Source organism: Cheilinus undulatus, linkage group 8 (assembly GCF_018320785.1).
Source record: "Cheilinus undulatus linkage group 8, ASM1832078v1, whole genome shotgun sequence".
NCBI lineage: Eukaryota > Metazoa > Chordata > Actinopteri > Labriformes > Labridae > Cheilinus > Cheilinus undulatus.
In genome coordinates this window covers 50,607,529-50,635,402 of record NC_054872.1, presented here as the reverse complement: position 1 = coordinate 50,635,402, position 27,874 = coordinate 50,607,529, and the positions used below count along the sequence as shown (strand labels likewise).

At 38.4% G+C, this 27,874-nt stretch overlaps 3 protein-coding genes and 1 non-coding gene across 7 annotated transcripts; all 4 read right to left on the bottom strand.

Annotated features, from left to right (window-relative positions):
• Positions 1-59: 59 nt before the first annotated feature.
• Positions 60-8,820, bottom strand: LOC121514192 (serine/threonine-protein kinase nekl-2-like). Its single transcript, XM_041794294.1, has 10 exons — positions 8,810-8,820; positions 7,533-7,661; positions 7,270-7,360; positions 5,696-5,790; positions 4,783-4,866; positions 4,041-4,102; positions 3,877-3,969; positions 3,641-3,695; positions 1,087-1,275; positions 60-881 (listed from the first exon to the last, which is right to left on the bottom strand). Exons 2-10 carry the CDS (start codon positions 7,644-7,646, stop codon positions 60-62), a joined length of 1,605 nt encoding a protein of 534 aa, XP_041650228.1. The 5' UTR covers positions 7,647-7,661; positions 8,810-8,820.
• A 2,159-nt stretch (positions 8,821-10,979) lies between these two features.
• On the bottom strand, positions 10,980-18,096 carry wdr73 (WD repeat domain 73). Of its 4 annotated transcripts, none has more exons than XM_041794008.1 (8): positions 17,963-18,096; positions 14,955-15,022; positions 14,091-14,176; positions 13,921-14,009; positions 13,634-13,761; positions 13,362-13,526; positions 12,330-12,689; positions 10,980-12,091 (listed from the first exon to the last, which is right to left on the bottom strand). In XM_041794008.1, exons 1-8 carry the CDS (start codon positions 18,019-18,021, stop codon positions 11,853-11,855), a joined length of 1,194 nt encoding a protein of 397 aa, XP_041649942.1. In that variant the 5' UTR covers positions 18,022-18,096; the 3' UTR covers positions 10,980-11,852. The 4 variants fall into 4 exon arrangements, with proteins under 4 accessions (XP_041649942.1, XP_041649944.1, XP_041649940.1 ...); XM_041794010.1 differs by having other exon boundaries at positions 13,694-13,761; XM_041794006.1 differs by having other exon boundaries at positions 13,921-14,176.
• Positions 18,097-20,698: 2,602 nt separating this feature from the next.
• On the bottom strand, positions 20,699-24,842 carry cfap418 (cilia and flagella associated protein 418). The gene is made up of 6 exons (XM_041793656.1): positions 24,590-24,842; positions 23,563-23,668; positions 22,923-22,987; positions 22,756-22,821; positions 22,466-22,561; positions 20,699-21,316 (listed from the first exon to the last, which is right to left on the bottom strand). Exons 1-6 carry the CDS (start codon positions 24,739-24,741, stop codon positions 21,157-21,159), a joined length of 645 nt encoding a protein of 214 aa, XP_041649590.1. The 5' UTR covers positions 24,742-24,842; the 3' UTR covers positions 20,699-21,156.
• A 1,223-nt stretch (positions 24,843-26,065) lies between these two features.
• trnas-aga lies at positions 26,066-26,147 on the bottom strand. Its single transcript has one exon. It is a non-coding gene; the product is annotated as a tRNA-Ser (tRNA).
• Between the last annotated feature and the right edge of the window lie 1,727 nt (positions 26,148-27,874).

The window sequence follows — 27,874 nt, the reverse complement described above, 5'->3', positions numbered from 1 at the left end:
ACACCCTGCAAGAAATCCAGGGGCAACACCCACAGAATGAGCAGAGTTTAACCTCTGGTTTACTCGGATGTTGCATATTCCCACTCCAACTCTTTCTCTGCCTCTTCAGTGTTGATCAGTTTGATCGTGACTTTTAACTCATCCAAAACTTCCTGCAACTCTTTTGCAGAGTTTCTGATGGAGAGGATGAACTTCATGATCTCAGATGAAGTTTCACCATCTGCCTGTGCCTGTCTGATGTTGCTTATCTCTTTAGCATCCATGGCAATAAAAAAGATGTCCACTGCCACAAACAAGCCAGAGAGCACACCAGTTGCTACTTTTGCCACACTTACTGCCCTCGAAACTTGTGCAGCCATTTTGCCAATTTTTGCCACACTAGCATATCGGGCCACTGCTGCAGCACCACCCAAGACCTTTCCTATCCTTGCAGCTGATGCATTTGTTTTGATGTTATTAGAGCTGCTGTTGTCATCACTGAGCTTTTGTGCCGGCAAGCTTTTCGTCATATTCTCCAAATTGTGGTTGATCTCCTGAAGCCAGAAGGCAACAGCATTTATCTTTTCACTGAACTCTTTGAGGATGCCCCAAACAGTTTTGCGATCAGCGGACTGTGCGACCATCTTTGTGATGTTGGAGACACCAGCCGTGACCCCACCTGCCACACCCACTCCAACCCCAATCCCAGTAACAACCAGAGAAGCTCCCAAAGTAAATGGGGCCAGGGCAAGACCCACTATGGATGTTATCCCGCCTGCCGCTCCTATCACTCCTCCTGTTAAACTGCCGATGGTGGTGCACGTGTGGACTCTTTCCAAACCGTTTGCCACCTCTTTCAGTTTGTCCAGCTGGTCCTGGAGGTAGTCCACAGTTGTTTTGCTCTATTCAAAACAAAATCAGTGTCAAAGACATCCATGGAATATGGAATATGTCAAAAAGGTAATCAATAATCCAGCAAAACAACCACAGTAAAACAGAGATGCACAAAAAAGACTGTAAATGTTCTTTTTAAACTTTAATACTTAGGGGAGTACATTTTGCATTTACACAAATAAGTTTCGTTCTGCATCTCCTGAGGTGTCTAACCTTTCTCAGGAGACATGTCAATGTAATGGGCCATCCCAAAATCTCATTGGCTGTTGGTCTACAGTCAGGGTCTTCATTCAACATGTCACTGAGCAGGTCACAAAATTCTGCGGAGTATGTGTCATCCAGACTTGGGGCAGAACCACTTGTAATTTTGGAGATGAGACTGACTGTGTTCTCTGCAGAAAACTGTCAAAGCAAAGCAAAGTTTAAAAAAATCATTAAGCAAGAAGAAATGGATGCCAATGTAATTCCTTACTACGAACAGTGGGAATTTGCATTTTGCTGCATAGATTCCCTTTTCTAGTGCTTTCATTGGATGCAAACTTTCAATAACAGGTCTGAATCATAATTAATTCCAAATGCTGGCCTTTGTCAAAGTTTTGTGGGACTAATATACAAATACTGCAGGACTCAGGGCCTCTGGCCCCAGGCGCATGATTGAACGAGAGGATCTGGCTGCAAACCTCTATGGTGGGACGTTCAGCAGCAGACCTCTACACTGGGGCAATGACGTATTTACCCGAGTCGAAATTGCAAGACTTGGTAGATTTTTGATCTTTTTTTTTTTTTTTTTTTTTTTAAATTCATAAAACTGTGCTGTTGTGTAAAAATAGCCATGGCTGTGTCTAAAACCACACATGCTTTCCCTGTTCCCTATCCACTATATAGTGAGCAGCATATAGTGGACTGTATAGTGGACTCAACTGCAAAACACAAAAACGATTTCAGACACTACTCCAGCTACGGAAAATGACGTCTTCACTGTCTTACAATTAAAATGTTCAGCTAGAACGACTAAGGATCAAAATCAACAGTAGAAATTTACTGAAAACTGACACTGAACGTAACATATTTTCACAAAAAATAAAATACAAATAGATTAAAAAAAGCTACAAAGTTGAGCTTTTCAGGACTGATGATGTGTTTTTGCTCTCCTGCCCACCTGTTTCAGCATGAGTTTGCCATCATTACAGTTGAGTTGTGTTGTACTGTTAGCTGGTGTATACAGTAGGGGTGTAAAGGTACGTGTATTCATACCGTACCGATCCAGTACGGGCCTCTCAGTACGGTACAGACGTGTACCAAACGGATACATGTGGAACGAAGCTCGCATACAGACAGAAAACCAGAGAACAACTCACTGTCACACTGCCCTGGCAACCACACAACCACAGCAAACAACAGCAACAGCCTGAATATTCCCAGATAAAAGTGTCCTGTTTAGGAACTCTTTGTTTCCCAGTAAAATACAGCAGTGGACAAAGACAACAACAGTAGCGCTGACATTATTCAGCAGCTGTGTCACTGACAGCACATCGTCCAGCGGACCAATCAAAGCATTTTAAAAGGCACCACTCAAACAAGAACATCACTGTAACGAGGAGGAACAACAAAAAGTCTCACCAGCCAGTTATGAATTTCCCATGATTTAAGATCTTTTTATTTTATCAATGGTGCTCTGATTTTGAGAATAAAAGTAGTTCTAAACATGGTATCTTCAACTGTCAGCCTCGGAGGAGGGGGAGAGGAGCCTTTTTTTCACTTTAATTACCGTACCCAAAATGTGCCAAACCGTGACTTGAAACATACTGAACCTAGTATACAATGGCTGCCACTACAGTAGTAATTAACTTGGATGTAGCTGCTGTAAAGCAGCAGTTTAATCAAAACTCCACCACATTTCTTTATTAAAACAAGAGCAAAGAGCCACACTTAAAGCTTCTCTTAACAGAGTAGATGCCTTTGCATGTCCCCTGATAGATGTCAGCATGAATTTTGGCTACAGACAAGCTTCTCTGCTCAAACACTACGGTAGCGCTAGCCTGTATAGATCAGGTTAGCAATGGAGCTGTGCATGTTGACAACCTTATTATGTCTTGTCGCTCTGATTGGTCCATAATGAATGAGTGTTTGTCCAAAAACCCACTGAGAATTTTTTGAAAGGTTCTGCCCTGCTCATTTGTTTGCATGGGAGCTTTCACAGATGAATGTGAAATATCTCCATGCAATGGACACATGAAACAGTGTATCTTGGGTGTCAGGTTAAACATAATATGAATAACATACATAAAATCATACTTTCTGCTTGCCTATAGCACACATGTGTCAGATGATACAGACTGTAAGATTATTTCTCCAAATCGTGTGCCATGCTGCGCTGCAGAGGGACATTTAATGCACTCCTGCCTAGAGAACGAGCTGCCAGAGCAGGAAATGTTTAAGCAGCACCAGTTTTTTTTTTTTCTCATTTACAGTTTTAGCTTATCTCCTAACTTTTCCCTGAAGCACTGGATCTCTTCTCCTCACATTTTTCTCTGTACTTTTCATCTCTTTTTCTTCTCCACTCCCAGTAAACATTAGAGCAAACTCTCAATAGATTTATTTTCAACTTATATGGAACTGTGTATATGGAGATAATAAATTTTACAAGGCTACACAAAATCATCCAAAGTGGTGGTGTAGTCTCATTTCCTTGCTATATCAATTCTATGAACGCTAAAATCATTTCATTTATTTTTCAACATGTTGTAAATCTGATAGGATTACTTACCGCTTGTTGTTGAGTGCACAGCTCGTAGAGTATGCATCCCAATGACCAAATTTCACTATGAATAAAAACTTATTGTTATATTTCTCACAGATACTTAGGCTTTTTGAATCTTTCAGCTTACATAGTTTCTTTGCTTATAAACGAAGATATGTGTTTCAGCTAATTGACAGAATATATGCTGAAATGTTTTAACAAGAACATATGTAGCTCACATTTTCTATTCTTAAATTCTTTACCTTTTTGTGTTGTATATTGTGTTTAAGAAGACCTCCGGTGCCTGGTAATTAACTGCTTCATTCCTTGCAGTTCCTGCAGCAGTGTTTTTTAAGCTGTGCAAACAACATAAATGCATTAATTTTCTATATTTCTATTAGTATTCTTCAATAAAAGTGTACCATACCTGCCCTTGTTTTTCCAAAATCCTCCCAAGTACAGCTTTCCAAACTCAGTAATGAAAATGTTCTGAAAAATAGTCAGAGAAGCTAAAATTATTAATTTACCAATAAAGAATTTATTCATTGGATTCAGAGAGTAATTTACCTCTTTATAACAGCAGCCTGGTTGGATAGCTGATACTTAATTTACAGTTCAAGGTAAACTAATCCTTTAAAACTGGCATTAGGCTGATTGATATTATTCCATCATTGCTTTTCTCCCTCTACACAACTGAGTGAATTTAAGGAGAAGAAATGCAACAATTATGGTGGTTGACGGTACAATGACAGTCTCAGAAGTAATCTTGGTTTTACAGTTATCACAGTTATTCTGCATTAATTTCTGAATTCTTATACATATATGACCTACAACAATAAAATGTTGTTAATCTGTGCATTTTCTTTCATTTTAGAAACACAATGGTAACACAATGCTCTAAATAATCTTTTGGGCATCTTATACCCCCTCCCTCCCAGCCCTGTCCATAACCACATTTTTAGAAATGACCAGCTACAGTATGTAATCCATTATTTGGATAATGCCTGTGACCCTAATAGTCTTACGTACAAATCAGATGCATTTTTGTCTTTTATTTTCCTTTTTATCAATTCAGATTTGTCTCCTCTTCTGTGAGCTTTACATGTGAACAAGATTTTTGTTTAGATGTTTTAAAGACATAATTCCCTCAAAATAGCTGAGTGCTGTACCTGAGGCGTCAAATCTCCATGAATCAGGAGTTTTTCATGAATGGCTCTCAGTGCCATGCAGACTTCGACAATCCAGCTCAGTGCCTAGAAAAAAAGAAATTAAGACAAAGGTTTAAGACAGGACTAAACCATTCCATAAAAACAGAGGGGGAGATTAGTACTGCAGGGGCTGCATAAGTGTTACTTTTCGACAAAACCAAGGAAAGACAAAGAAACTCTGAGCTAAATCTATAAAAAGCTGTACGGCACTTTGTGTACCCTAAAGCTGTGCAAATAGCAGGGAAAAAAGGCCCATCCACAGATTATGTACAAAAGGAAAATTGATACAAACAGCACCCTTGGTGCGTCTTTCTCATTTGCATGTACGTTAATGGGGGAATATTCAAAAAAAGCATCCTTCTAATGCAGTTTCCATTTCAGTTTGATTAGCAGTTATTCACAGAGGTCAGTGCTAACTGCAACTAGCAGTAAAAGCTGTTTAATGCAGTTTAATACTTAATTAATATACTATAATTGATAATACCTAGTTAATACTATACACACTAATTAATCTAATAGTTATATCTTTGGACGATGGAATGAAGCCAGAGTTTGGCAAATAATAGCCAACAACAGCAAATGATGAGAAATCTTTCATTACAATGTTACAATGTCATTTAGCAAACGCTTTAGTCCAAAGCCATGCGCACCTGAGAGTAAGAACACAAGTAAAGATCTAGACAAGAGGAAACAACATCAGCAAGTGCCACACGGCTCCATACAACCTTTACTTTGTGTGTACAGACAGACAGACAGACAGAGAGAGAGAGACGGACGGATGGACGGACGGAACGACGGACAGACGGACGGACAGATAGATAGATAGATAGATAGATAGATAGATAGATAGATAGATAGATAGATAGATAGATACCTCCCACTCTTCCAGTTTCTTTTCTTTGATCTTGTCAGTAAGACTTCCTCCCTCACAGTACTGCAGTACCACACTGTACAAGTTCAGATCTTCATCTTATAGAGAAGAGAAAGACAAGACATAACATATAGATCAGTCCTCAATCATAATTAAACTACAGATATTTGTATTCCATTGTTAAGCTTAGTTGGTGAAATACACTATCTGGACAAAAGTATTTGCCCACACCTGTGAATGGCTGAATTCAGGTGTTTCAGTCAGACCTGTTTCCACAGGTGTATAAAATCATCACCTAGCCATGCAGTCTCTGTTTGAAAACATTTGCATGGGTTATTCTGAACAGCTCAGTGACTTTCAGCGTGGTACTGTGATGGATGCCACCTTTGGTGAAATTTCATCCCTGCTGGATATTCCATAGTCAACTGTAGGAGATATCACTTGAAAGTGGGAGTATGTAGGTCCAACAGCAGTCTCCAGACATATCACCAGTCTCAAAAGTAATGCCGTCAAGCTTGACCTTTGCTACCAAGCAATATACACGTGTGTTGACCAGTGATGTGCGCGGTTAAACGGTTCAATTTGTTCACCAGATTACCAGGTCCAAGATTAATGAGTTGGATAAACCAATTATCTATCATTTTTGAAAACATAGGCTTGAAATCACAGTCTACAATGCTCTTTTAAACTGTAATGAATGGCCGCTGCCCTCTTGTCTGCGCTTTCCCATGGCACTTCACTGGATGTATATATGAGAAGTTAGGCAGTAGGAATTTGACTATTTTTTACAGATTTTCTCCTCTTTAGACTAGTCAGTTAAACACAATTTAAAAGAGTGTTTAGCAAAATGTGGAAATAGACGTTTAGGAACATCCTTAGTGTTGACATATGTTGAGCTTGACTCCGCCCACTTCCTTCATCCATCCTGGGTTGTGGCACATCAGGCCTGATGATGAATTCTCTGCGCTCAACATGCCTAAAACTTATGCACATGAATACACATATATATAGTGCTTAACAAATTTATTAGACCACCACCCAAAGTAAGGTTTATGCCCCAGCTGCCATAAATAAACAGCATTGGTAATTACCAAAATCATTTTTTATGTTTCTGCAATGTTAATACACCAATATGAAGAAGCTCAGTAACCAAAATGATATTTTTAATGCTAAAATATAATTATTATTGTTATCCATGAATTTTCAAATTTACTGTTTTACAAAAAAACTAAAAATAATAGTAAAGCACATTAATATTTCTTGATTAATATGTCAAAGTATACTTATTTAGTTGCATTCCTGAAGAGAAAAATTAGTTTTAGTGGTTGAATGTTATGTTTGATTAATTTCTGACTTCTCAGAGAAGCCCAGTGAGCCAGCTCAAATTTGGGTGAATTCATTTTGAAATCCCTCGTGCCTGTTCAAAATGGTAAAACCTTTTTAGTTTTAGTTTTAAACAAGTTTTTGAAAGATTTCTAAAATGTTAATTTATGACAGGTGGTCTAATAAATTTGTTAAGCACTGTGTGTATATATATATATACACACACACTTTTAGGTACATGACTGATGACCTACCTTTCAAAGATTCCTGTATGTCCATGATATGAGGATGACACATCTCCTTGAGGATTTCTGCCTCTTGGATTACCTCCTCATTTTTAGAAATCTGCACAAATGATCAAGAACAGTTGATATGGCTTTGGAGAAAAATCTTCACATTTATAGTTTAATTTATTTTAATCATAGCTTTATTTTCATAAGACTTTTTTCAAGCATGTTGATTTTTTTCACCTGATAAAACTAATCTATTTAATGAAACCTATGAACTTGTCACTTACCATAAAATTTGCAACGAGGAATCTTTCACTGTTTTTTGTGGCTATCAGACCAAGTTCTGTTTCTTTCTCAGCTGTGTAGCCGTTCTTACTAAGCATACTTTTTACTCGTTCCATGGTTGATATAATGTCCTAAAAGAAACACATATTTAAAGAAGTAACAGTTATTTTTGGTCTTGGATATAGTATTATTGTGGAAAAAACAAGTATTTTCAAATACGATGCCTAAAATGTATTGCAATTGACTGACAGAATTAGCCAGGATGCCAGTAATTACTAAGGGTGTGTGTAATTTATGTAATTTATGTAACTTGTTCTACTAGTCATGACCAACTTGGTGCTTCTGAGTTAAAAAAAAATGTTGATGTTGCCAGCACTGTTAAATAGAAGTTAGACCAGGTTAAAACATAGTATATGGCTGACCACAACTATCTGGGATGCCTGCTGAAACCCTGACTGAAATGTTTGTTTTGTAAGAGTGACTGGTTTGTGGGGTGTGTAATTGTGCTGTTCCTTATGTCAGTGGGTTGAGAAGTGAAGGATCCCAAAATCTTAAAACACAAAGCCCTGTCTGCAGGAAACAGCTAACCTGACACACCAGATAGGCTGTTTTATATACAGACCCCTCCAAAAGTATTGGAACGGTTGGCCCAGTTCCTTTATTTTTCCTGTAGACTAAAAACATTTGGGTTTGACATCAAAAGACAATATGAGACAAGAGATTAACATTTCAGCTTTTATTCCCAGGTGTTTACGTTTTGATCTAATGGACCGCTTAGAAGATATCATTATTTGTTTGAACCCATCCATTTTTCATGTGAGCTAAAGTATTAGAACATGTGACTGGCAGGTGATTTCAGCTTTGGGTTTTTTACTGCAGCTTTTGTTGGTATTATTTCTAGTTTTAATAAAGAAATTCTTCCAATTCTGACAAGACTGCAGCTTTGGCTAAGTCTTAAGTAATTCCTTCCCCTGTAACTATCACATATTCATGCTGAAGCAGGTTGGCAGAAGAGCAAAAACATCTTTAACAACATGAAAACATTTCATGTTGTTAAAGGTGTACGGCTCTGAAAGTATAGTCCCTTAGGCAGTCCCATGTAGACCTATGGCCCGGCGGTCAGCCTAAGCTTTAATAGAAGTTGCATCCTTGTGAAATTTGTTCCTTTCTCGATCTCTTGTTTAAGTTTAACACAAAAGCCAGAACAGAAGCCATAGTAGATCTAAGCTTTATAAAACTAAACACCAACTATTCTCAACATATTGTGTGTGTTACATACCAAGTGTGAGAACCGATGTTCTTCCTGTCTCTGAACAAGGATCTCAAACAAAACATAAAACCTGGTTTATAGATATATGAAGTCAAAGTAATTAAGTTGTATTTTCACCCACATGATGCTGATTTATTACACCCTTCGCTCCTCCCTTCTTAGAGGTATGGTGTCTTGAGTTGGTGTAACAGTCAGCCCGCAATAGTGCCATTGACAACAGTTTATGATGTTGTAAAATCCTGATAAAATTCATGGGTGCTTTAATTTCCTGTTCAAGGGTAAAGTTTTAGAGCTTCCTTTCACAGCTGTTTTGCTCATCTTTAGTTTTAGCTTCTAACAAATACAAGTGCATATAAAATTTAAGAAGAACATGGAAAAGTTTGTCCCCTTTCTTGAAATGTAATTGAAACGGTGCAACATTCATATAGTCTAGATTTGTTACACATGAAATGAATTATTCAGACCTTTTCTTGTTCTAATGTTTTAGACTTGCTGCTCATCCATCAGTCTTCTTTCATTTATCCTTATCTCTGGTCAGGTTGTGGTGGCAGCCGGCTAAGCAAGTCAGCTCAGCTCTGTCTCCCCAGCCATACTTTCTATAAACTCATTATAAAGTGGCCAACTGAACCACATTATCTACAAAAATTGAATTCTTCAGTGTGAAGTTTCCACAGTCAGTGATGATTTGGGCTGCCATGGCATCTGCTGGTGTTGGTCCACTGTGTTTTCTGAAGTCCACAGTCAACGCAGCCATCTACCAGGACATTTTAGAGCACTTCATGCTTCCTTCTGCTGACAAGCACCATGGAGATGCTGATTTCATTTTCCAGCAGGACTTGGCACCTGCCCACACTGCCAAAGGTACTAAAAGCTGCTTCAATGACTATGGTGTTACTGTGCTTGATTGGCCAGCAAACTGGCCCGACCTGAACCCCATAGAAAATCTATGGGGTAATGTCAAGAGGAGGATGAGAGACACCAGACCCCAACAATGCAGATGACCTGAAGGCCGCTATCAAAGGAACCTGGGCTTCAGTTACACCTGAGCAGTGCCACAGGCTGATCGCCTCCATGCCACGCCGCATTGATGCAGTAATTCATGCAAAAGGAGGCCCAACCAAGTATTGAAGGCATAGAAATGAACATACTTTTCAGAAGCCTGACATTTCTGTTGAAAATATCATTTTTTTATTGATCTTATGGAATATTCTAATTTTTTAAGACACTGAATTTTGGGTTTTCTTATCTGTAAGCCATAATCATCAACATTTCAAGTAATAAAGGCTGGAAATATTTCACTCTGTGTGTAATGAGTCTATATAATACATGGGTTTCACTTTCAGAAACAAGTGACAAACAATATTGAACTTTGTCATGATATTATAATTTTTTGTGATGCACCAATATACTTACAGGAAAAATACTTCTTTTTTGCAACGTCCACCCTTTTTGCACCTCTATGTTTTCTGTTTACAATTCCACTCTTTTCACTTCACTTTTGTAGCGTTTACCAGCAGGCATCCCCCAAGAATCCCTGTCATACATCACAATGCAATGAACTATGGGTAATTCCCTCATGCCTAATTTACTGCCTCATTTTTCATGATTTTGAAGCTTAATTTTTATAAACTTAAGAACGTTGTTTTTTGACTAAAATCTGATTTAGGGGTTCATAACACAGTGACCTGTCATACAACAGACATAAATACAAAATGTATTTTCACTTTGCAGGGTCTTTAAATATAAAACTCCTACACAGTTTAGCTCTGTGCCTCTCAGAAACGCCTCTGTCAGTCTGGTTGGGCTGAGTTTCTCTATTTGTGAGTAACCTCAGTCAATTTGACAGAATCACAGACATTTGTGTGGTTGGCAAATCCTGTTATGTCAGTTCCTGTTTGTTTTATGGCTCCCAAATGCACCTCCAGTTTTCAGAATTACTGACTAGAATGCTTACTTACACCATACACTGTAGAAAGTGACAGCAAGACGTCACAATCTCAAAATTTCTCAATTCAATGTCTCATAAATTTGTGACTTTGATCAAAACTTACCCCCTCAAGACTCTCTCTAGTCTTATAAATGTACAGCCTTTTTTATTTTTAGTATTATTTTAGACTGGACCTCATACACCCCCCAATAAATGTTAGTAAGAATTAAAAAACAGAAGAAACGCAAAATGTTCATCTAAGTTTTCTTATTTTATTCTTTAACTTTTAAAAACAGCATTTCCTCTGCTGGAGGTTTACCATCAGGATTAAAAAAATAGTTTGGGGATTCAACCTGAAACCAATGAGTCAAAACGTTGAAAATAAATGGCAAAAGCTGGAGAGTTAAATGGGTGGTTTGTGTCTGCAGGGGTGTGTGAAATTTAACAGCAGTAAGTGAATGAAGGCAATTTACTCAGTCTGAGCTAAAGCACACAATCACAGCAAACAGTAAACCTTCATAGAAAACTGGAGTTCCCTTGAGGCAGAGCTGAAGTTTAGTATTTAGAGATTCTGGTGATTGAGGAGAGTCTAATTATTGGCTCAGGTAGCGAGGAAGGAACCAGCAAGTGTGAAATTAACTTCTAATTTCTTCCATTCCTGAGTTTTCTTCGTTGAATTAAACATCCGGTCACTTTTCTGTCCAGTGCACATCGATGCAAGAAAGTAAACTTTGGTGTAAGTCCTCAAAGTTGATTTTTTTATCCTCCATGTTGGTAACAGTGAGAGCCAGAGGCGTTTGGGTTTGGGTCGTCCTTTACATCCAACTAAGCTTTTCTAGTGAATGTGATATCTTAGGAAACCTGTGACAGATTTTCATTAAATTTTGCACAGATGTCCAGTCTGGTTCATGAGTAAACAACGAATGTTTAACATTATTGGCATGATATTGTCAGATATATTTGAAAGCAATACAAGAGCAGACTTCATTAAATTTACATCAAAACTAAGCTAACTATTTTTTGTTTTTATGTTCACAGGTCATTATCACGAGTCACATGGGCCCATTAAACCTCTTAGGAAACACCTGGCTCTTTCATTCTCATCTACTCAGGTGAAACAGGCCGTCATCTGCTGGCTACTGATTGGTCGACCCAGTCCCACACATGCACAGAACCATCTGAGGCTGCAGACAGCAGCGTCCTGGGACGCTCAGGATGCCAGGTGTGGGAGGTGACAACAACAGGGGCGCCATCTTCAGCCTGAGAGGAAACCGTGTGACCACGATGCTCAAAGAGCGGCAGAGCGTCCTGCACCTCCGACCTCCAGGAAGAAGTGTTGAAGATCTGAACGACCCCGCTGAAACCTGCAGGAGGAAGTTGGGAGACAGATCTGTTACGGTGTCAGCTCTCTAAGGGTTTATTAAAGGAAATTCTAGTTTTGGCAAAACTTTAATTCTGATCTCTAAATAAGAATTTATTAATTCTCTTAGATATAATTCTTAAAATACATCCTGTGTATGTTACATGGCTGCTTGACATGATGGACTTGGGTTTTTTTCCTCCCCTGGATGGGAAATAACCGCTCTGTGTCCATGAACTAACCTGAAACTGCGATACAGTCGTCCAGCACTGGAGCCCATGACACTGTGACATCATCCAGGCCATACTGGCGTGATTGGACATCCAGCTGAGCCTGACTAACAGCTCCGCCCAGCTTCCTCAGGTCTGAGACCACCGCCCGACCAGACGAGGAGAGTCTGACAATCCTGCATGACAGAAGACCTGCGGAGGCGTCCGTCCACCAGAGGTCAGATGGAGCTGAGGACGCTGGAGCAGGGGAAAGCTGAGGAGCCGCTGATGAACGAGTGTCAGCGACGTAAACGCTCCCATTACAGCAGCCAGTGAGGAAGACGCTGTCACTCACAAACTGTAAGGACATTAGAGGATGTGCTGAGTCCGTCTCTGTTGGAATGAAAGAATATGTCTGTAAAAGGGACTGTTTCTTTTGGATGTACAAAGAAGATGCATTGGCGATAATACCTGTGCTTGAACCTAAACTTCGAAAAGCCTTTACCCTCTTCTTTCCAAGTCCTGATTAGATTGAGATTTTTGGCATCACATATAGGGCTTAGATTGAGCAAGGAATGTACTTTCATTCAGACCAGTTGTTTTAGATGTGTTTTTAAATACTCACTAAGGTTTTCTGAATTGAATCTGTCATAATTTGATCTCAAGATTCACACCAGCAGTCTTGTTTTCTCTTCCATTCTGGGTTTTAATGAGCACCATGACACCAACAGCATGTGCTCGTACTGAAGATAATGACACGTAGCCCAGGTGTTCTCATTTCACACTGACAATGACGCCTGACTCCATCGGAATTCAAGCCACATTAATGTGCCTTAATCTAAGCCCTGTTTGTGAAACCAGCTATTTTGCTAATGTTCAAATCTAAAAAGCTAGCTAGACTGAATGATGTTGTGGCTGATGAGGGACAGTGGAAAGGGAAGAGTGGGTGTGTCTATCCAGCCCTGTCCATAAAGATCTAAGAGCATTTGTAATGTTGTAGGGTTGATGCAGCTCAGCTGAACCTCTGGGGTTTAGTTACTCTGTAAAGATGGAGGCCGTATTTACCGAGCGTGAACAGAGTCCTTCCTGATGTCAGCTCAGTCAGATGGACGTTGCTGCTCTGAGCGCCATGAAGAACTTCAGGTTGTGGCGAGAGGCGAGCTGCGATCCTGCTGCCACTCTCTGACACAGTCCTCTTCCCCTCAATACTTCCTGTTCTCCTGATCACATCTGTCAGTAGATAACCAATCAAAAAGAGAAAAACTGGACTCAAATCAAAGTAATCTCTTAACAAGACCAAGTCGGAAGAAAAAAGCAAAGAAAAAAGGCTAACAAACCCAGTCTATTCTGGTGAGTCTCCTTAGTTTCAAACCTATGATGATCTTGATAAAACTCACCACTGTCGTCTCCTCCGAGGTCCCACACCTGCAGGTCTGAGCTTCTCCCATCATTAGTAACAACATGCCTGAAAACAACCACAGAATGGGAAATCTAGGGGGAAAAATCAGACTTTTTCTGCTGATCTTTGAAAAAAAGTCAGCCAAGACTGTTTTCACACCTAAATGAGTCCAATGCAAAAGAACACATGAGGTAAAAAAGTCTGAATGATCTTTAGAAATGTCACCTCGATCCTGGGATGTGTTTGAGGCAACGAACAGGATCATCTGTGAAACCGCCATGGGCAACTTTGAAATCCCGCTCTGCACAGAGACCCTGAACACACCACACAAACAGCAGAAGCTTGTAGTGACATTTACCAGCGGACGTGGAGCTGAAAATGAGCCGTTGTGTTACCTTATTTTCATCAGCCAACAGCTTCAGAGGTAAAAGCAGCTCCAGAATCTCATTTTTAGATGGAGCGTAGCCCGCGACACACACAGCTGTAAACACAAACAAATGTCAACCAATAACAGCATAAATATCTAAAGTTCACTCTCTTTCTTAGAGCTTCTCTGTGGACCATCTTGTTCTTGCACCTGTTAAATCACCTGAACAGATGCACAAAAAACACTGCATTGCATCAGTAGGTTTCTTTGCAGACATGAAGACATTACAAGAATTTTTAAAAAGTAGCATAAATGCAGGGGAGGGCTGCTTAGTTAATATCTAACCTATCACACTTAAGTCAGGCTCCATGCACTGATAGGAATAACTACGGTATAACACAGAAAGTGGCTGCTTGGATAATTGGTCTCTAATTTAAATATTTATAGTCTGGTAACATGGGGTGTCAGAAACATAGTGGTTCTGTCCAGGCTCCATGGACAGGGGCTTTTGTCCTCCAAGCCGGCGTCCCTGACTTGAATCCAACTGCTCGCCTCCTTCCTTAATGTCATTTCTCCCTCTCTATCCCCAATTTCCAACTCTAATCACTATGCTGTCTCTCAATTAAAGTATAAAAACACCCCAAAAATAGATGTAATGCTGTATTGACAGGGAGAATAATGGGATAAGGTTCAGAGGCCCCTTAATATCCCACTTTCTTCACATTCAAGAGTGCAAAAAACCACAGGGAAGGACATTTTCAAAGGAGCAAAAGACATGAAGTCATTAAAATCTTCTGTGTTTTTTTGCAGTCATCAGATAAATACGTTTTTCATCATGAATCCATAATAATAACTATAATGTCTTTGTATTGTGATATTAAGATTTACTCACTCTTCCCTGATGTCCACTCAATGACCCGTGTGGGATGTTCCAGCTGATAAACGTGCAGATCTTTGTACCTGAAGAAAACAGTCAAGTGTTACTGACCTGAGAATCCACACGTCTCACTCTGCATCAATAAATATTTTTACTTTACTACTAACACTATCAATACAAACTTTAGAAACAATGCCTCTGGACATAAAAGTGACGGACTCTCTGGGTGTTTTTAAAAGAATAACCTTGGCCTGCAATTTAATCTTGTTTCCTGGAGTCCAATCCAACCATTTTCTACACCGTTTATCTTGTAGGGGGTCTCAGAACCTATCCTGGCTGTCACACCCTGGACTGGTCACCAGTCAATCACAGAGCTGACATGTAGAGACAAACAACCAGGCACCTGCACCCATTTTAGAGTCACCAATTAGCCTAACAAACATGTCTTTGGTGTTGAGAGAAAGCCGAAGTACCCAGAGAGTACCCACGCATGCATGGGGAGAACATGCAAACTTCACAAAGAAGGGCCCTGACCAGGAAGCGAACCAGGAACCTTCTTGCTGTTAGACAACAACGCTAACCCCTGTGCCGCTGCGCCACTCTTTGGCAGACCTCCACTTATTTTAATTATCAGTTCCTAAATACTTTCAGTATTCTATTTTTTCATGTTTTTATAATTGTACTCATATGTATAAATGTTTTAATACGGACTTCCTTGTTCTAGTCTTTCAGTATTTAGGATCTATTGCCAGTTTCTGTTTCCTTTCTGTCTTTGTGAAGCACTTTGGGCTGTGTGATTTTCTGTAGGACATGTGCTTTATAAATAAGGTGGAGTTGAATGCTGTGTATCATGTTAGATTTTCTGTCAGTTTTTATTAAAGATCCTTAGCCTTAACCTTGCAAAGCTGATGGATTGTCCAGATTCCGTCTCTGTCATGAGGAAGAGCCATTTTGCAAATCTTCAAGCTGAAACGTTTGTGCCCTATCTGAGGATGGATGAACCAATCACATCTTTTGAGGAGAACGAGACAGGAGCTGAGGGCGGGGCTTAGTCATACTGGAAATCTGAAAACAACGGCAACCAGTAGACTAACTAGCCTGGATGTAGCTAGAGCAGCTGGAGGAGGAGCAGAGAAAGCTTTTCTTGGCATAAATAATGTTTTTGCTCTTCTCCAAACAGGCTTCATCATGAGTTTTTATTTCCATCAACTTTCTCTGCTAGTAATTGTCAATAATAACAGCTGCTGTGTTGAGGTCCCTCTCCAGAGCTGCACAGACTCACTACGCCATGTTTTGTTGTTGTTAATGAATGTGACAGACATTTGTCCAGTCATCCATCAATTCTTTTCTTCAAAGGTACTTTTTTCCAAAGGTACTGCCCTTCCCAAACGCAGACTATGCCCAGATTAATGTGAAATATGTTCCATGCTACCATCCAAAGGACATGTGAAACAGTCTATCTGGTGTGTCAGGTTACCTGAGTCTAAGACGTACTTCAGTATGGGGTACCTCAAGGATCCCTATTAGAACCCTTGTTATTTCTTACTTTTAGAGGTACTATTTCTTCTGCATTATGGAGATGACTTTTTTGTTCAAATACTTTCACAATTAAAAAAAATTATACATGTATCGTTACATTAAATAGAAAATAGATAACATTGATTTCAAATTGTTGTCAGTCAACTTGATTGATCTCCCTTTTGGTTTTAAATAGGGCTGAACCATTTGGGAAAATAATCAATAGAGATTTTTTTTCCCCCAGTATTGCAACTGCAATTTGATATGCAATTATTTCTTAAGTGTCTTATATTGTGTTCTTTTTTCCAACAAACAGAAGCAATAAATAATTATATAATACAACCATCACAATATTAGATAAAACTAGAGCTGAACGATTTTGAAAAATATCCCATTGTGATGATTTTGTCTTGTGTTGCAAATTGGAGAGGAATTGATGTATTGAAGGGAGTTATAATTATTGTCGTTCTCATATTTAGAAAGAAAAATGTACAAAAAAGTAGAATTTTTTTAGACTATTCTAAAAAATGCCTGTCAATGATTGCATGATCTGTAATGCATAACATCTCTGCTGCAAAAAAAAAAATTAAATTGTTATTTGAAACTAATTTTAGGTTAAAGGAATAATGCACCTTCTGTGATTTGAAAATTGCTGCGGGCCATACTGCTATTTAATCTAATTTCCGATTGATTGCCCAGCCCTAGTTTTAAATTTGACTGATCATCAGTTTTCTGCTCCTCATATCTCATCATTCAAAGGGAAAAATTGCCAAACATTGTGTGTCTAGGACTCGAACAGGTTTCAGTATCATTTGATTTTTATTAGAATAATATCAAAATCTGTTAATCTTTACCAAATATAACGTGTAACACCACTAAGACAAAAATAATGTTCAGCTATCATTTTTGGTTTTATCGCCCAGCTCTATTAGTGTAATAAACATTTTCACAGCTTCATAATTACCCTCTATGGTCTGAAATCACACTAAAACAGTTTCCTTTTGTGTCTTTAAATATTTTCAAGTATCAATGAAATAATTTCATCTTATTGCAAATTTTGCCGCCAGACTCCCTTTAAAAACGTCTAAATTTGACTTTTCCCAACCCTGCCGTGAGCTAATAAACATCAACTGTTAACTATAATCTAATAATCTTTAAATTTAAAGTCTAGTCTTTACTCCGGCATGAGAAAAGTAAACTTGATAAGAGTTTAGAAACATAATTCACACATTGATTTTCGTTGATGTTGCTCTGAAAGTTGTCCTTTTAGGGAAACGGCTGCAGTTACGTGTATTTTATGAAAGCCGATTTATACAGTAATAAAATCTAATGTTGTACGTATCTTTTGATTTAAATAAACTGGATCTACACCCAAATGTGCCTCAATTAAAATATAACTGAAGGATTTTACATTGGAATTCGTTCAGTCCGGTCAGTTAGCAGCCTAAATGAATGGTCAGTATACCTATCTCACGAAAAACATGAATAAAAATTTAATATCTCACGTTTTCAGAGACTCGATGAACCAGTCATCTAAAATATTATCAAACTCTGATTCTTCCATCTTCTAACGTGGTTCAAACATCAGTGTTGATGTTTTACTTCCTACTCTTCTCATTCTTGAGTTTCCCGGCGGTCGGTGAAACTGAAGGATGAAGTCAAAGCGCCCCCTGCTGGACAACAGCAGCTCCTGCTCGGTATTTTAACAAAGTTGAATCTTATTTAAGAAGAAAAGGTTTGTTTAACAAAGGTTTACAATATAAAGGCAGGAAAAAGATAGCAATACGGGATGCTAGATTAGGAGATGGATGAAAGGAAGGGAACTAAATCAGAAACTCCTAACTCTCGTTTGTTTTTTGAGTCTTTAATATCATGCTGTTGTTTTTGTAGCCTTTTCCATCTGTTCCATCTGAGTCTCTCATCCTTCCAGGCATCATCACTCCGTCTGTCCTCCTCCTCTGTTCCTCCTGCTGTCTGACAGGCAGTGGTAAAAGTCTGTTTGGGCTCCAGGCAGAAGTTCATATTGGGTTCCTTACAATCTGTACTCATCCCTGTTATAATCTGACCCCCATATAAAACAAAAGTAAACTGTTGTTTTTACGGCTGTCAATATATAAGAATAGTTGATCGCGATTAATCACACCTTTTTTATTGCATTTTAAAGGGGACATATTTTACCCCTTTAAGACAAGTTTATTTTGTTCTCAGAGGTCCAACATGCCTGTGAAGTTTGTTGCCTAACAACACTCCAGTATTGGATTTTTGCAAGTCTAAAACCCCCTCTGTTTCAGCCCTGCTCAGAGCGAGCCGTTTCTGTGTCTGTGGCTTTAAATGGTAATTAGCTGTTTGACTCCGCCCCTGACCACACCCCTTTCAGGAAATTGATGCAGCACTCCTGATGTTACAGACACTTTTTTTTTTTTTCAAAGTTTAGACTGGGATTCAAACCATCAATCTCCCAGACTGTAGTCAGCAGGGTAACCCACTGAGCTATGCAGCATCTCTGCTGGTAGCTGAGAGGATCAGTAGAGGAGGGCGGAACTTTTCTCCAAGTGGGGAGGGCCAACCAAATCTGGGGGCCGGTGCTTAGGCCCCTGGTGAGGTCACTAGATGGAAAATCTGAGAACGGCTTGTTTCAGCACACATTTTCTGAAAGGTGGAGAAAGAGAGGGGGAGAGGGAATGGATTTTTCTGGTACTTGAGGGGATTGTGGACAGGCCAGGGACACATTAGTGTTAGAAAAGCCTGACAAAGGGATTTTTGCATATGTCCCCTTTAAAATTCCACTTTTATTATATAAATTGTTTTTTTCTTTCTGTTGTTGTTGTTTTGGGGTTTTTTTGTCATTTTGGATCTTTCTACTGTCTTAAACAAAGGGAAAGAGACTTCCTGTTTGGATTCAAACCTGCTTTAAGCAGTAGATCGAAGATTTAAACATGAACTTAGCCATGGAAAAAGGAACTTGTTATGGATTGAAAAATACACTTTTAAAGGCATTTCTAACAGAAAATTTGTGCCCCTGGCCTGTCCACAACCCCCCCAAGACTCTGAACACCCCCCACCACCACCACCACCACCTCCACTTTACAGAAAATTTGTGCTGGAACAAGCCATTCACAGATTTTTCCTTCATGATTGGAAGAAAGTTCGTTCCTCCTCCTCTGATCCTCCTCTCAGCTGACAAGGGAATTTGCACCCATTCATCCTGTAGAGGATTTATGAGGTCAGGCACTGATGTTGGACCAGATTGCTCACAATCTCTGTTCCACTTCATCCCAAATCAGGTTTGGAACAGTTTTATCAGGAATAATATATTAATAAATATTGATATAATAATATTTGGTCTGCTTTGATTGGTCTATTCTTGATTAGAGCTACAGTTTTTGGCATCAACTGTCCACTTCATGCTCAAACAGAGTGAAACTGTCCTGCCTGGGAATCAAAACGAAAGACTTGTTTCTTGTATTTTTTTCACCAGTCAGGATGAACCACTTCTTCTAAAATATACTGAAGTAAAAGCAGAATTGCAGATTTTTCAAACTACTCAAAAAAGCAGATATCCAAACATTGTTTTATATTTTCAAACACAGCAGTCACATTTTTGAAAACTTTTCAACATCACTTGGTTCAGTAGAGTATGAAAAAGAATCAACGCTCTAAAAACTGTCCGTTCCATCAGACAGGCCCAAGGAGAGGGATGAATCTTCATGTTATGTTCTGGACCAGGTCTGAGCCAGTGTATTTGTGAAGTTTAGTCAGAGTGCAGGAGTTTGCTTGCTGTTTTTGGAAATTAAAAACAAAATAGTTCCCTGGATCAGGAGCTTAAGATTCTCTCTGATGCTGTGGTTTACAAAGAAACATTAATAATGTTCGAATTTTATTAGTATAATGAAAGTTTAGCTTTCTGGTATTCTGACAGCCCTGTGTTGTAATAACTCCTCCTCAGCTGAAAAGAGAGAAACGTCCTTGAAAGTGAGGATTCAAACAGTAAACTTTCAGCTTAGTTAAATTTTTGGTTCAGCTTCAGCAGGTGAAATAAAACCATGAAAATCTAAATGAGATTTCTGAATTGACCAGAGTGTAAATCAACCCAGACAATCACACCTCGCCGTCTTTCATCATAGTAAAATACTGACTCTCTGTTTGGCTCCATCTGTTTCAGATTTCCTCTCACTAAATTGAGACTCTTCATCAGAGCCCTGAAAGAAACAAGATTACACAGCAGTAACTACACCTTCACAACAGCTCTCTAATGGCTTTAATTCATAAAAAACCAACAGTAACAGGATGAACCGAGGTGAGGTGGTGAAATACAGACAGTTACTGTGAAAAACAACAGCTGTCATACTTTTTAGGATGTAGTCAAACACACTGATGTGAAAATCAGAGTAAGAATCATTCAGACTGAGCTTTAACAATCAGGTTTCATTAAAAATGTACATACTGAATGCTGATCAAAAATCAACTTCTTTAAGAAAAAAATCATCTAAATCATCTTAAAATCTTAAAACAAAGTAGAAGATTAAAAAAATGTTAATAACAACATGACGATGTTTTAGTCGTAAATCTGTTTCTCATAAATATTTTCAGTTTCCATTTTAAGAAAAAAAAGTCATTATAGACTTTTTTCTGATTCCTCTGATACATCGAGAAACAGAAAGATAGAAATAAAGAGCAGCATTATTTTCGTGAGTGTTTTTCAGTCCTTGTGTTTCCCACAGACCCATCTGAGCTGAGCTCGCTCTCTGAGCTCGGTCAGCTCTGACGTGGAGAACCAGCTGCACTGACACGAGTACGACCGAAACCCTCTCCTCCTCTTCAGCTTCACTTGGAGTTTCTGACGCTCCGGCATGTTGTTTCTGCATAGAGACACAGAATTAAACTCTCAATAAGCCTCTCAATCATACAGAAAAAGGCAAAATAACATCACTAATATTTATTCTTTTCTTATTAAGATAAGGTAAAATAACATCATCATCACAGTACAACAACAATGAATGAAAAATACAAATGGAAGAAATGTTTAGATGCCTAAGATTGCTACATCACTACCTACACTGCAAAAAGTGTCATTTTCTAAAAAGAGAACCTTGGAAACTACCTACAATTGCTTCAAAGGTAACAAGCAATTTAACTTAACTTTGAATTAAGTTAAATAAATTTAATTCAACTGTTTTTACCAGTTTAAGCATTTTTAAGAAGGTCAAACAATTTCTATTTAGGATGTAAAATTACACTTCTTACAGTATAGTTAGCAGAATTTGTCGTGTTTGTGGTTGTATTCAGAAGTGGGCAGAATTAAGCGGAAATCTGACTCATTTAATTATCAATACATTAACAACAATGCTAACTATTATCATTGTTTACTGGGAATGCATGATGTGGAATTTTACCGATATCGGAGATGTCCTTATCTACAAATCATATTGGTCAATGCTGTTACATAAACGTGGTTCAGACTTAAAACTTCAGCCTCATGAACACATTTAAAGTCTTAGGATGAGCAAAGAAACAGACTTCAGTCCTTAGAAGATGTTTAAGAAATAAGGATGGAGAAAGAGAAAGACATTAGCTGATGCAGGTCTGTTGGTTTTGTGAAAACTCCACTAATTTATTTGCACAAATTGTCAAAATCTACAGCCAATACAGGACAATATCTACAGCTGATATAGGCTGATATTTACAGCCAATACAGGCTGGTATTAAATGTGGATATAGGGTGTTATTTAATGCTGATATAAGTTGATATTTAAAGCCGATATAGACTGATATTTAATGCTAATATAAGTTGATATTTACAGCCAATATAGGCTGATATAATGCCGATATAGGCTGATATTTAATGCTGATACAGGCTGTGTTCTTTGGCTGATACAATCTGATATTTACAGCAGACTTGCACTCTGTGTCAGAGTTCATATCAATGACAAGATTATAAAACAAGTAAATAAATATACAGTTATCTGATTGATGGTCTGATTTGTTTTTGTAGATTAATGCAAACTCACCTGAAGAACAGGTAATCACAGGAAGAGTCCCACTCGCAGTCATCAAACATCAACACCCGGAAATCACAGGAGGTACACCTCAGCTGGTCACATGACCTGTTGAAGCAGTAATTAACGTTAAAAAAGGCAAAAGTCATTTGTCTGTTGGGGAAATACGAGCATGATATAACAGATTCAAATCTATAATAGTTTGCCATGGTTGGATATACAGTACATCCCACTCCCTAAATCTTTGGGGGAAAAAAGCAACGTTTATACGACACTGAGATTATGAATTATTTTTTTCACACCTCTTGGACGTGGCTGTTCCGACGCCATTTGGCGACGAGCTCCCGCCAACAAAAACAGGACAGCACCTGGACAGAAAACAAGCAGTACAGATCGTCCCCGAACGCACAGAAAAAAAATTAGAGAATCAAAACAGCAGACAGAAATGGGAGTCACCAAATGTTCATACTTTCTCCCTCCAGTCTGTGATAAAGGTTTCCTCTCCTCGTGTGCTGCTTTGGAGGATCGTTCCGTCTGGAATGAAATGGAAGAAGCTGTGAAAATTCATCCTCACATAGAAAACATGGTTCACTTCATAAAAACCTGGATATAGTATAATCAGCTGTGTTTGTCACTGTGCATCTGAGCTGTGTCATCTAAACCCTTATGAAACATTCATATGGATTTACATGGTGAGGGTCTCATGGCTTTCAGAGAGAGAGGTAAAGGTGGAGATGAGACAGCTGTGTCAAAGTGATGTTTGGTGAGAAAGCCTAAGATGAAAATCAATAACTGTATTTGTTCAGGTGCAGACCAACAGACCTGTCGCTTGTGTTTTTCTACAGCAGGAACATTGAGATTATGATGTGTATCCAATAAGAGCATTTCCTTTACATTCTGGTTGTTTTAACTTAACAGTGTTGGTATTTCACTTAGTAATTTTCTTGCAGCGCTCATCACAGAAACCCCTATAAATGTGACATGCAACATCCTGCCCTTTTTTACATTACTGAGACCATTTTTGATTTTAAAAAGTGAAAGAAAATTGGTGGTGGAGAACTTGATTGCAGTGGGCATGTATTTTTTTAAATCTTTCCATACTTGATCACCTTGTGTTGAGTAGAATCAGGACAGTCGTCCTCCAGTAATTCCTCCAGGAGAGCGTCAATATCCTCCGAGATGCTGCTTATCGGCTGTGTTGGTTTTGTTGTGGCGCTAAATCAAAAGAAACAAAACTTTCAGATAAAAAAAAATGTTAACTCAGCACATTTCTAGAACATATCTGCATGTCTAAATACATTAGTTGTTGCCATTTGATTGTCTGGTTAGGGTTTGTGTCAATGAGCAGGCTTAGATAAAAAACACTTCTATCCAAGCCAAGATCCAAGTCCAAAAAATTTCACAAACAACAGTACGATGATTGTCAAAGCTCATAAACCCATATTTTATTCAAAATAGAACATAACAAACATTCATACTTTAAGGGACACTTACACAACATTTTAGATGCAGATTGTTGCAGATTAATGAGCTTCTGTCCATCTTTATTTCTGAGACTCTACCTCTGTTAAATGCTCCTTTCCTACCCAGTCATGGTACTGACTTGTTGCCAATTAACCTTATTAGTTACAAAATGCTCCTTCAGCTGTTCTTCATCAGTGCCACTTACTTTTCCGTCAAAACTTTTCTTGATGTATCGCTGCCATCAAATTCAGTAAGGGTTGTATTTTTCACTAATGGTAAAATGCCTTAGGTTTCACATCTGATATGTTGTTTATGTTTTATTGTGACGAAAATATGGGTTTATGAGGTTGCAAATCACTGCATTCTGCTTGGATGTGTCCCAGCTTTTTTGGAATTGGGGTTGTATCACATCCCCTTCGTCTGCAGCAATCATTACACACATGCCTTTAAATGTGTGAAAACCGTCAACCTCACTTCATTATTCCGTCCATGTTATTGACCAGTCTGAGACTGTTCTAGTATTTTAGCAAAAGCTAACGATGCTAGCATGTTAAGGCTGTATAAAGGACTAAAAGCGAAGACTCGTTTACTCTAATCTAAAAAGACTTTACAGCACAAACTGTTAACAGTTAGCTCTAGACAGCCTCAGCTAACTCTAATAGCTTTATTTACCCGTGTTTTCTCTGTCCGTCAGTGTCCTTTTTCTCGCATTTTCCGGCCTCATTTCCGGTCACGCGAGCTGTTGGTTTGACAGAAACGTTACGACAAAACTTTTTCTCGACTTCATCCAGCAGTTCGTCCAGGTCATCATCATCTTCATCCATGTTTGATTAATCTACCAGCCCCCGCTGCTAGCTTAAGGGCTAACCTGGCTACACAGGGAGCTCTGACCACGCTCGAGCATTCGTCGTTGCTAGGGAACAGAGGAACGGGGCGGAAGTGGAGTGGCATCGCCTTCAAAATAAAACCCACAATGACACGTTTATGATCGCTCTGTGTTTTTCTGTTTTTTATTTATTACCTGATGACTTGTTTATTATTTTCTTACTTTTGTTATTTTCATAAAGTTTACAATGTTGATTTTGTCCACTACTTTTTACAGTCAATCATTTTTTTATATTGTCCCTTTAGTAAACAGAGAAATGGCATACAAACTTCCACTGTACCCTCGTAGTTAACGTACCTGTAGCTTAAAAAGGTCCATTCTGATACTGATTCTGATTAAGACTTCATCTTCTGTTATTTCTTTACTTTTACTGCGTGGGTAAAAAATACTTTTGACTCACTTTCATTTATTTGACAACTTAAACTTGTTACTTGTTACTTATAAAAGGAAATCAAATTAAAAAAATCAACTTATCGCATCAAAGTGAATCAGTCCTTGGAAAAGTAAAAGTTAAAATGGATCTTTTTTAATACAAAACAATGTATCTTTCTTACAGAGATAAAATGATAGCTGACTTCAAAAGAGATTTATCTAAAGTAATGCTGTCACACTCCCATAACTAGACCTTTTAATAAAGTAAGAAAATATTGATGCCTGTTTGGATGAAATGATATTAATTCTTTAAGTCCTTTGCAACCAATATTGAGTCATTTCTTGTTTTTAATCACCAAAAAGTGCAGAAAACTCCTGCAGGTAATATCGATAAACAAACACATTTGCAAAAATTCAGCTCCATACAGTTGTCAGTTTATTTGGGTATTTTTGGGTTGTTTTCTCTAGCTAAAAATTAAAGTGATGATCAGTTGATTTTTTCTATTATTAAAGGTCTGCGTGTTTTGATACTATTGACTATTACAATCAGAGATTTTTCAACAGGATTATTTGTTTTGAATCCGTCTCCAAATACTAGGAATCAAAGTATTAAACATTCTGAAAACTTTAATGTAGTATTACCATTTTTATTAAAAGACAATCAGATCAAGTCATACCAACGTTTGCAGAGCATCGTATTTTATTTTGAAAAGATGCAAAGGAAGTATCCATATTGGTAAACATCCGAATGATTTAACTGTACTTCATAAGTATTCAGTGATTAGCTTAGCTGCTAACTCCACAAGCCAAGCGTTTAAACCAACTTAACAAAGATAAAGTTAATGTTAGTTGCTTTTAAATTTACAAAAAAAGGAAAAAAGTCAATGTTGCGTTGTCGGCAGGATTCGAACCTGCGCGGGGAGACCCCAATGGATTTCTAGTCCATCGCCTTAACCACTCGGCCACGACAACCAGATGCCTAATATTCGACACTCATTCATTTTTTAAATAAAATATATACAGCGTAAGATGAATAATCTAAATATCTTATTTGTCTTCTGAAAATCCATAGAAATAATTCGTTACTACTGAATAAAAGAACAAAAAACCAAGAGTCTGTGAAAAGCGGTTGAAACACAAGCTATTACACTGTTTCCTTGTGTTCTGTACCTCTTGGCTTACCGTAGCTCTTACTGTTGTTCCCTCACAGAGCTGTTATGCTGTGCTGAGGGTAAGGTGTGTGGGAAAATGCCGCTGTGCTATTCAGTTGTCATCTGTGAAAAACATGCTATTCAGTTGAATTTTTGAGTATATTGTTTCATGTTCATTTTATGACCTTCGCCAGTCAATTGGGTTTGTTTTTGTTGGGAAAATATCACTTTAAAAACTATTTTGAGGTAGTGTTTTTGGCGCAATAGAAACCGGGCATGTCCACCACTGCAACGTGATTAGTGCAGCATTTGCAGTGTAAATTTTATCATCTTGTATGTTTAGGAGCAGAGGTGCAGAAACCAGATACCTGAAATGTTCTAAGTTTCTGTTCACAGAGTGGCCATGTGTGCTACTTTATTTTAGCCACTAGGTGTCACTGTTTGACCATTTCTTCTACTGTTTCTCATTGTTTAAAAGTAGTTAAATTTGATAGAAACAGATGTTTTTCAGCCTAATTTAGCAGCTCTTGGCTAGTAATTTGTACACTGAGTTTAATACAAGCAGAAATGTGATTTCAATATGTTTGTATGTATTTGAAATTTAAATTAAGCTCTGCACAGAGCTATTACGCTGTACTGAGGGAGCAGAGGTGCAGAAACCAGGTACCAGAAGGCAATCTAAGTGTTTTTTAACTGTCTTCTGCAGGAGCAAATAAATGTTAGAAAACAGTCCATGGTCTCCTCCTTCTACACCCCATACACACCCGTTTACACAGTGATCCTCAATGCTCATTTAAGCTGCCTTTGTGATTAAATGCCACTTTTTGCCCGTTTTGCCACTCTTTGATGTTATTTGACTATTTAAGTCACATTTTCCCTCATTTTTTGGCAACTTTGGGACCATTTTTCCCACTGTTTACTCACTTTTTGGTCACTTCCAATCCTTTTTTGCCACTTTCAGCCTTTTTTGCCGCTCTGTCTTCTCATTTTTGCCACTTTGGGACCATTTTTCCCACTGTTTACTCACTTTTTGGTCACTTCCCATTCTTTTTTGCCACTTTCTCTTTTGTTTGCCGCTCTATCTTCTCATTTTTGCCACTTTGGGACCATTTTTCCCACTGTTAACTCACTTTTTTGTCATTTCCCATCATTTTTTGCCACTTTCTGCCTGTTTTGCCATTTTATCTTCTCATTTTTGCCACTCTTCCTCCCAGTGTTTGCTACTCTTTAGTAGATTTTTTCCTCACGTATCTAAGAAATCTTGACACTTTCTGTCAGATTACCTATGAGGAAAAAATGGACATTTTTAACATTAGGGAAAGGTCGGCAGTTGCCTGGAGTCGGGGCCTCAAGATAAAGTCATTTTAAGTTTGCATTGTAAATTTAAAAGCACTTTCAATGACGATTAAAGGCCAAGAGGGAATAAAATAGCATTTGAATAGATTTGAACCATCCTAAAAAAGGTCCTGAGGAGCTTACGATAGTGACGTAGATCCATAGACCGACTAAAACCATAAACTGATGGATTACTGTGTGGTAAAATGGCAT

What these genes read in the sequence shown, in the direction of transcription:
- LOC121514192 (XM_041794294.1), bottom strand. Translation starts at nt 7,646, where the DNA reads ATGGAACGAGTAAAAAGTATGCTTAGTAAGAACGGCTACACAGCTGAG. An exon ending in CATACAGGAATCTTTGAAAG is followed by an intron (nt 5,791 to 7,269) that starts GTAGGTCATCAG and finishes CTTCTCTATAAG; the next exon opens with ATGAAGATCTGAACTTGTAC. An exon ending in TGACATGTCTCCTGAGAAAG is followed by an intron (nt 882 to 1,086) that starts GTTAGACACCTC and finishes TGTTTTGAATAG; the next exon opens with AGCAAAACAACTGTGGACTA.
- cfap418 (XM_041793656.1), bottom strand. Translation starts at nt 24,741, where the DNA reads ATGGATGAAGATGATGATGACCTGGACGAACTGCTGGATGAAGTCGAG. An exon ending in CTGATTCTACTCAACACAAG is followed by an intron (nt 22,988 to 23,562) that starts GTGATCAAGTAT and finishes ATTTCATTCCAG; the next exon opens with ACGGAACGATCCTCCAAAGC. An exon ending in TCACAGACTGGAGGGAGAAA is followed by an intron (nt 22,822 to 22,922) that starts GTATGAACATTT and finishes TTTTCTGTCCAG; the next exon opens with GTGCTGTCCTGTTTTTGTTG.
- wdr73 (XM_041794006.1), bottom strand. Translation starts at nt 18,021, where the DNA reads ATGGAAGAATCAGAGTTTGATAATATTTTAGATGACTGGTTCATCGAG. An exon ending in TGAGTGGACATCAGGGAAGA is followed by an intron (nt 14,177 to 14,954) that starts GTGAGTAAATCT and finishes TTGTGTTTACAG; the next exon opens with CTGTGTGTGTCGCGGGCTAC. An exon ending in CGACTGTATCGCAGTTTCAG is followed by an intron (nt 12,092 to 12,329) that starts GTTAGTTCATGG and finishes TTCCTCCTGCAG; the next exon opens with GTTTCAGCGGGGTCGTTCAG.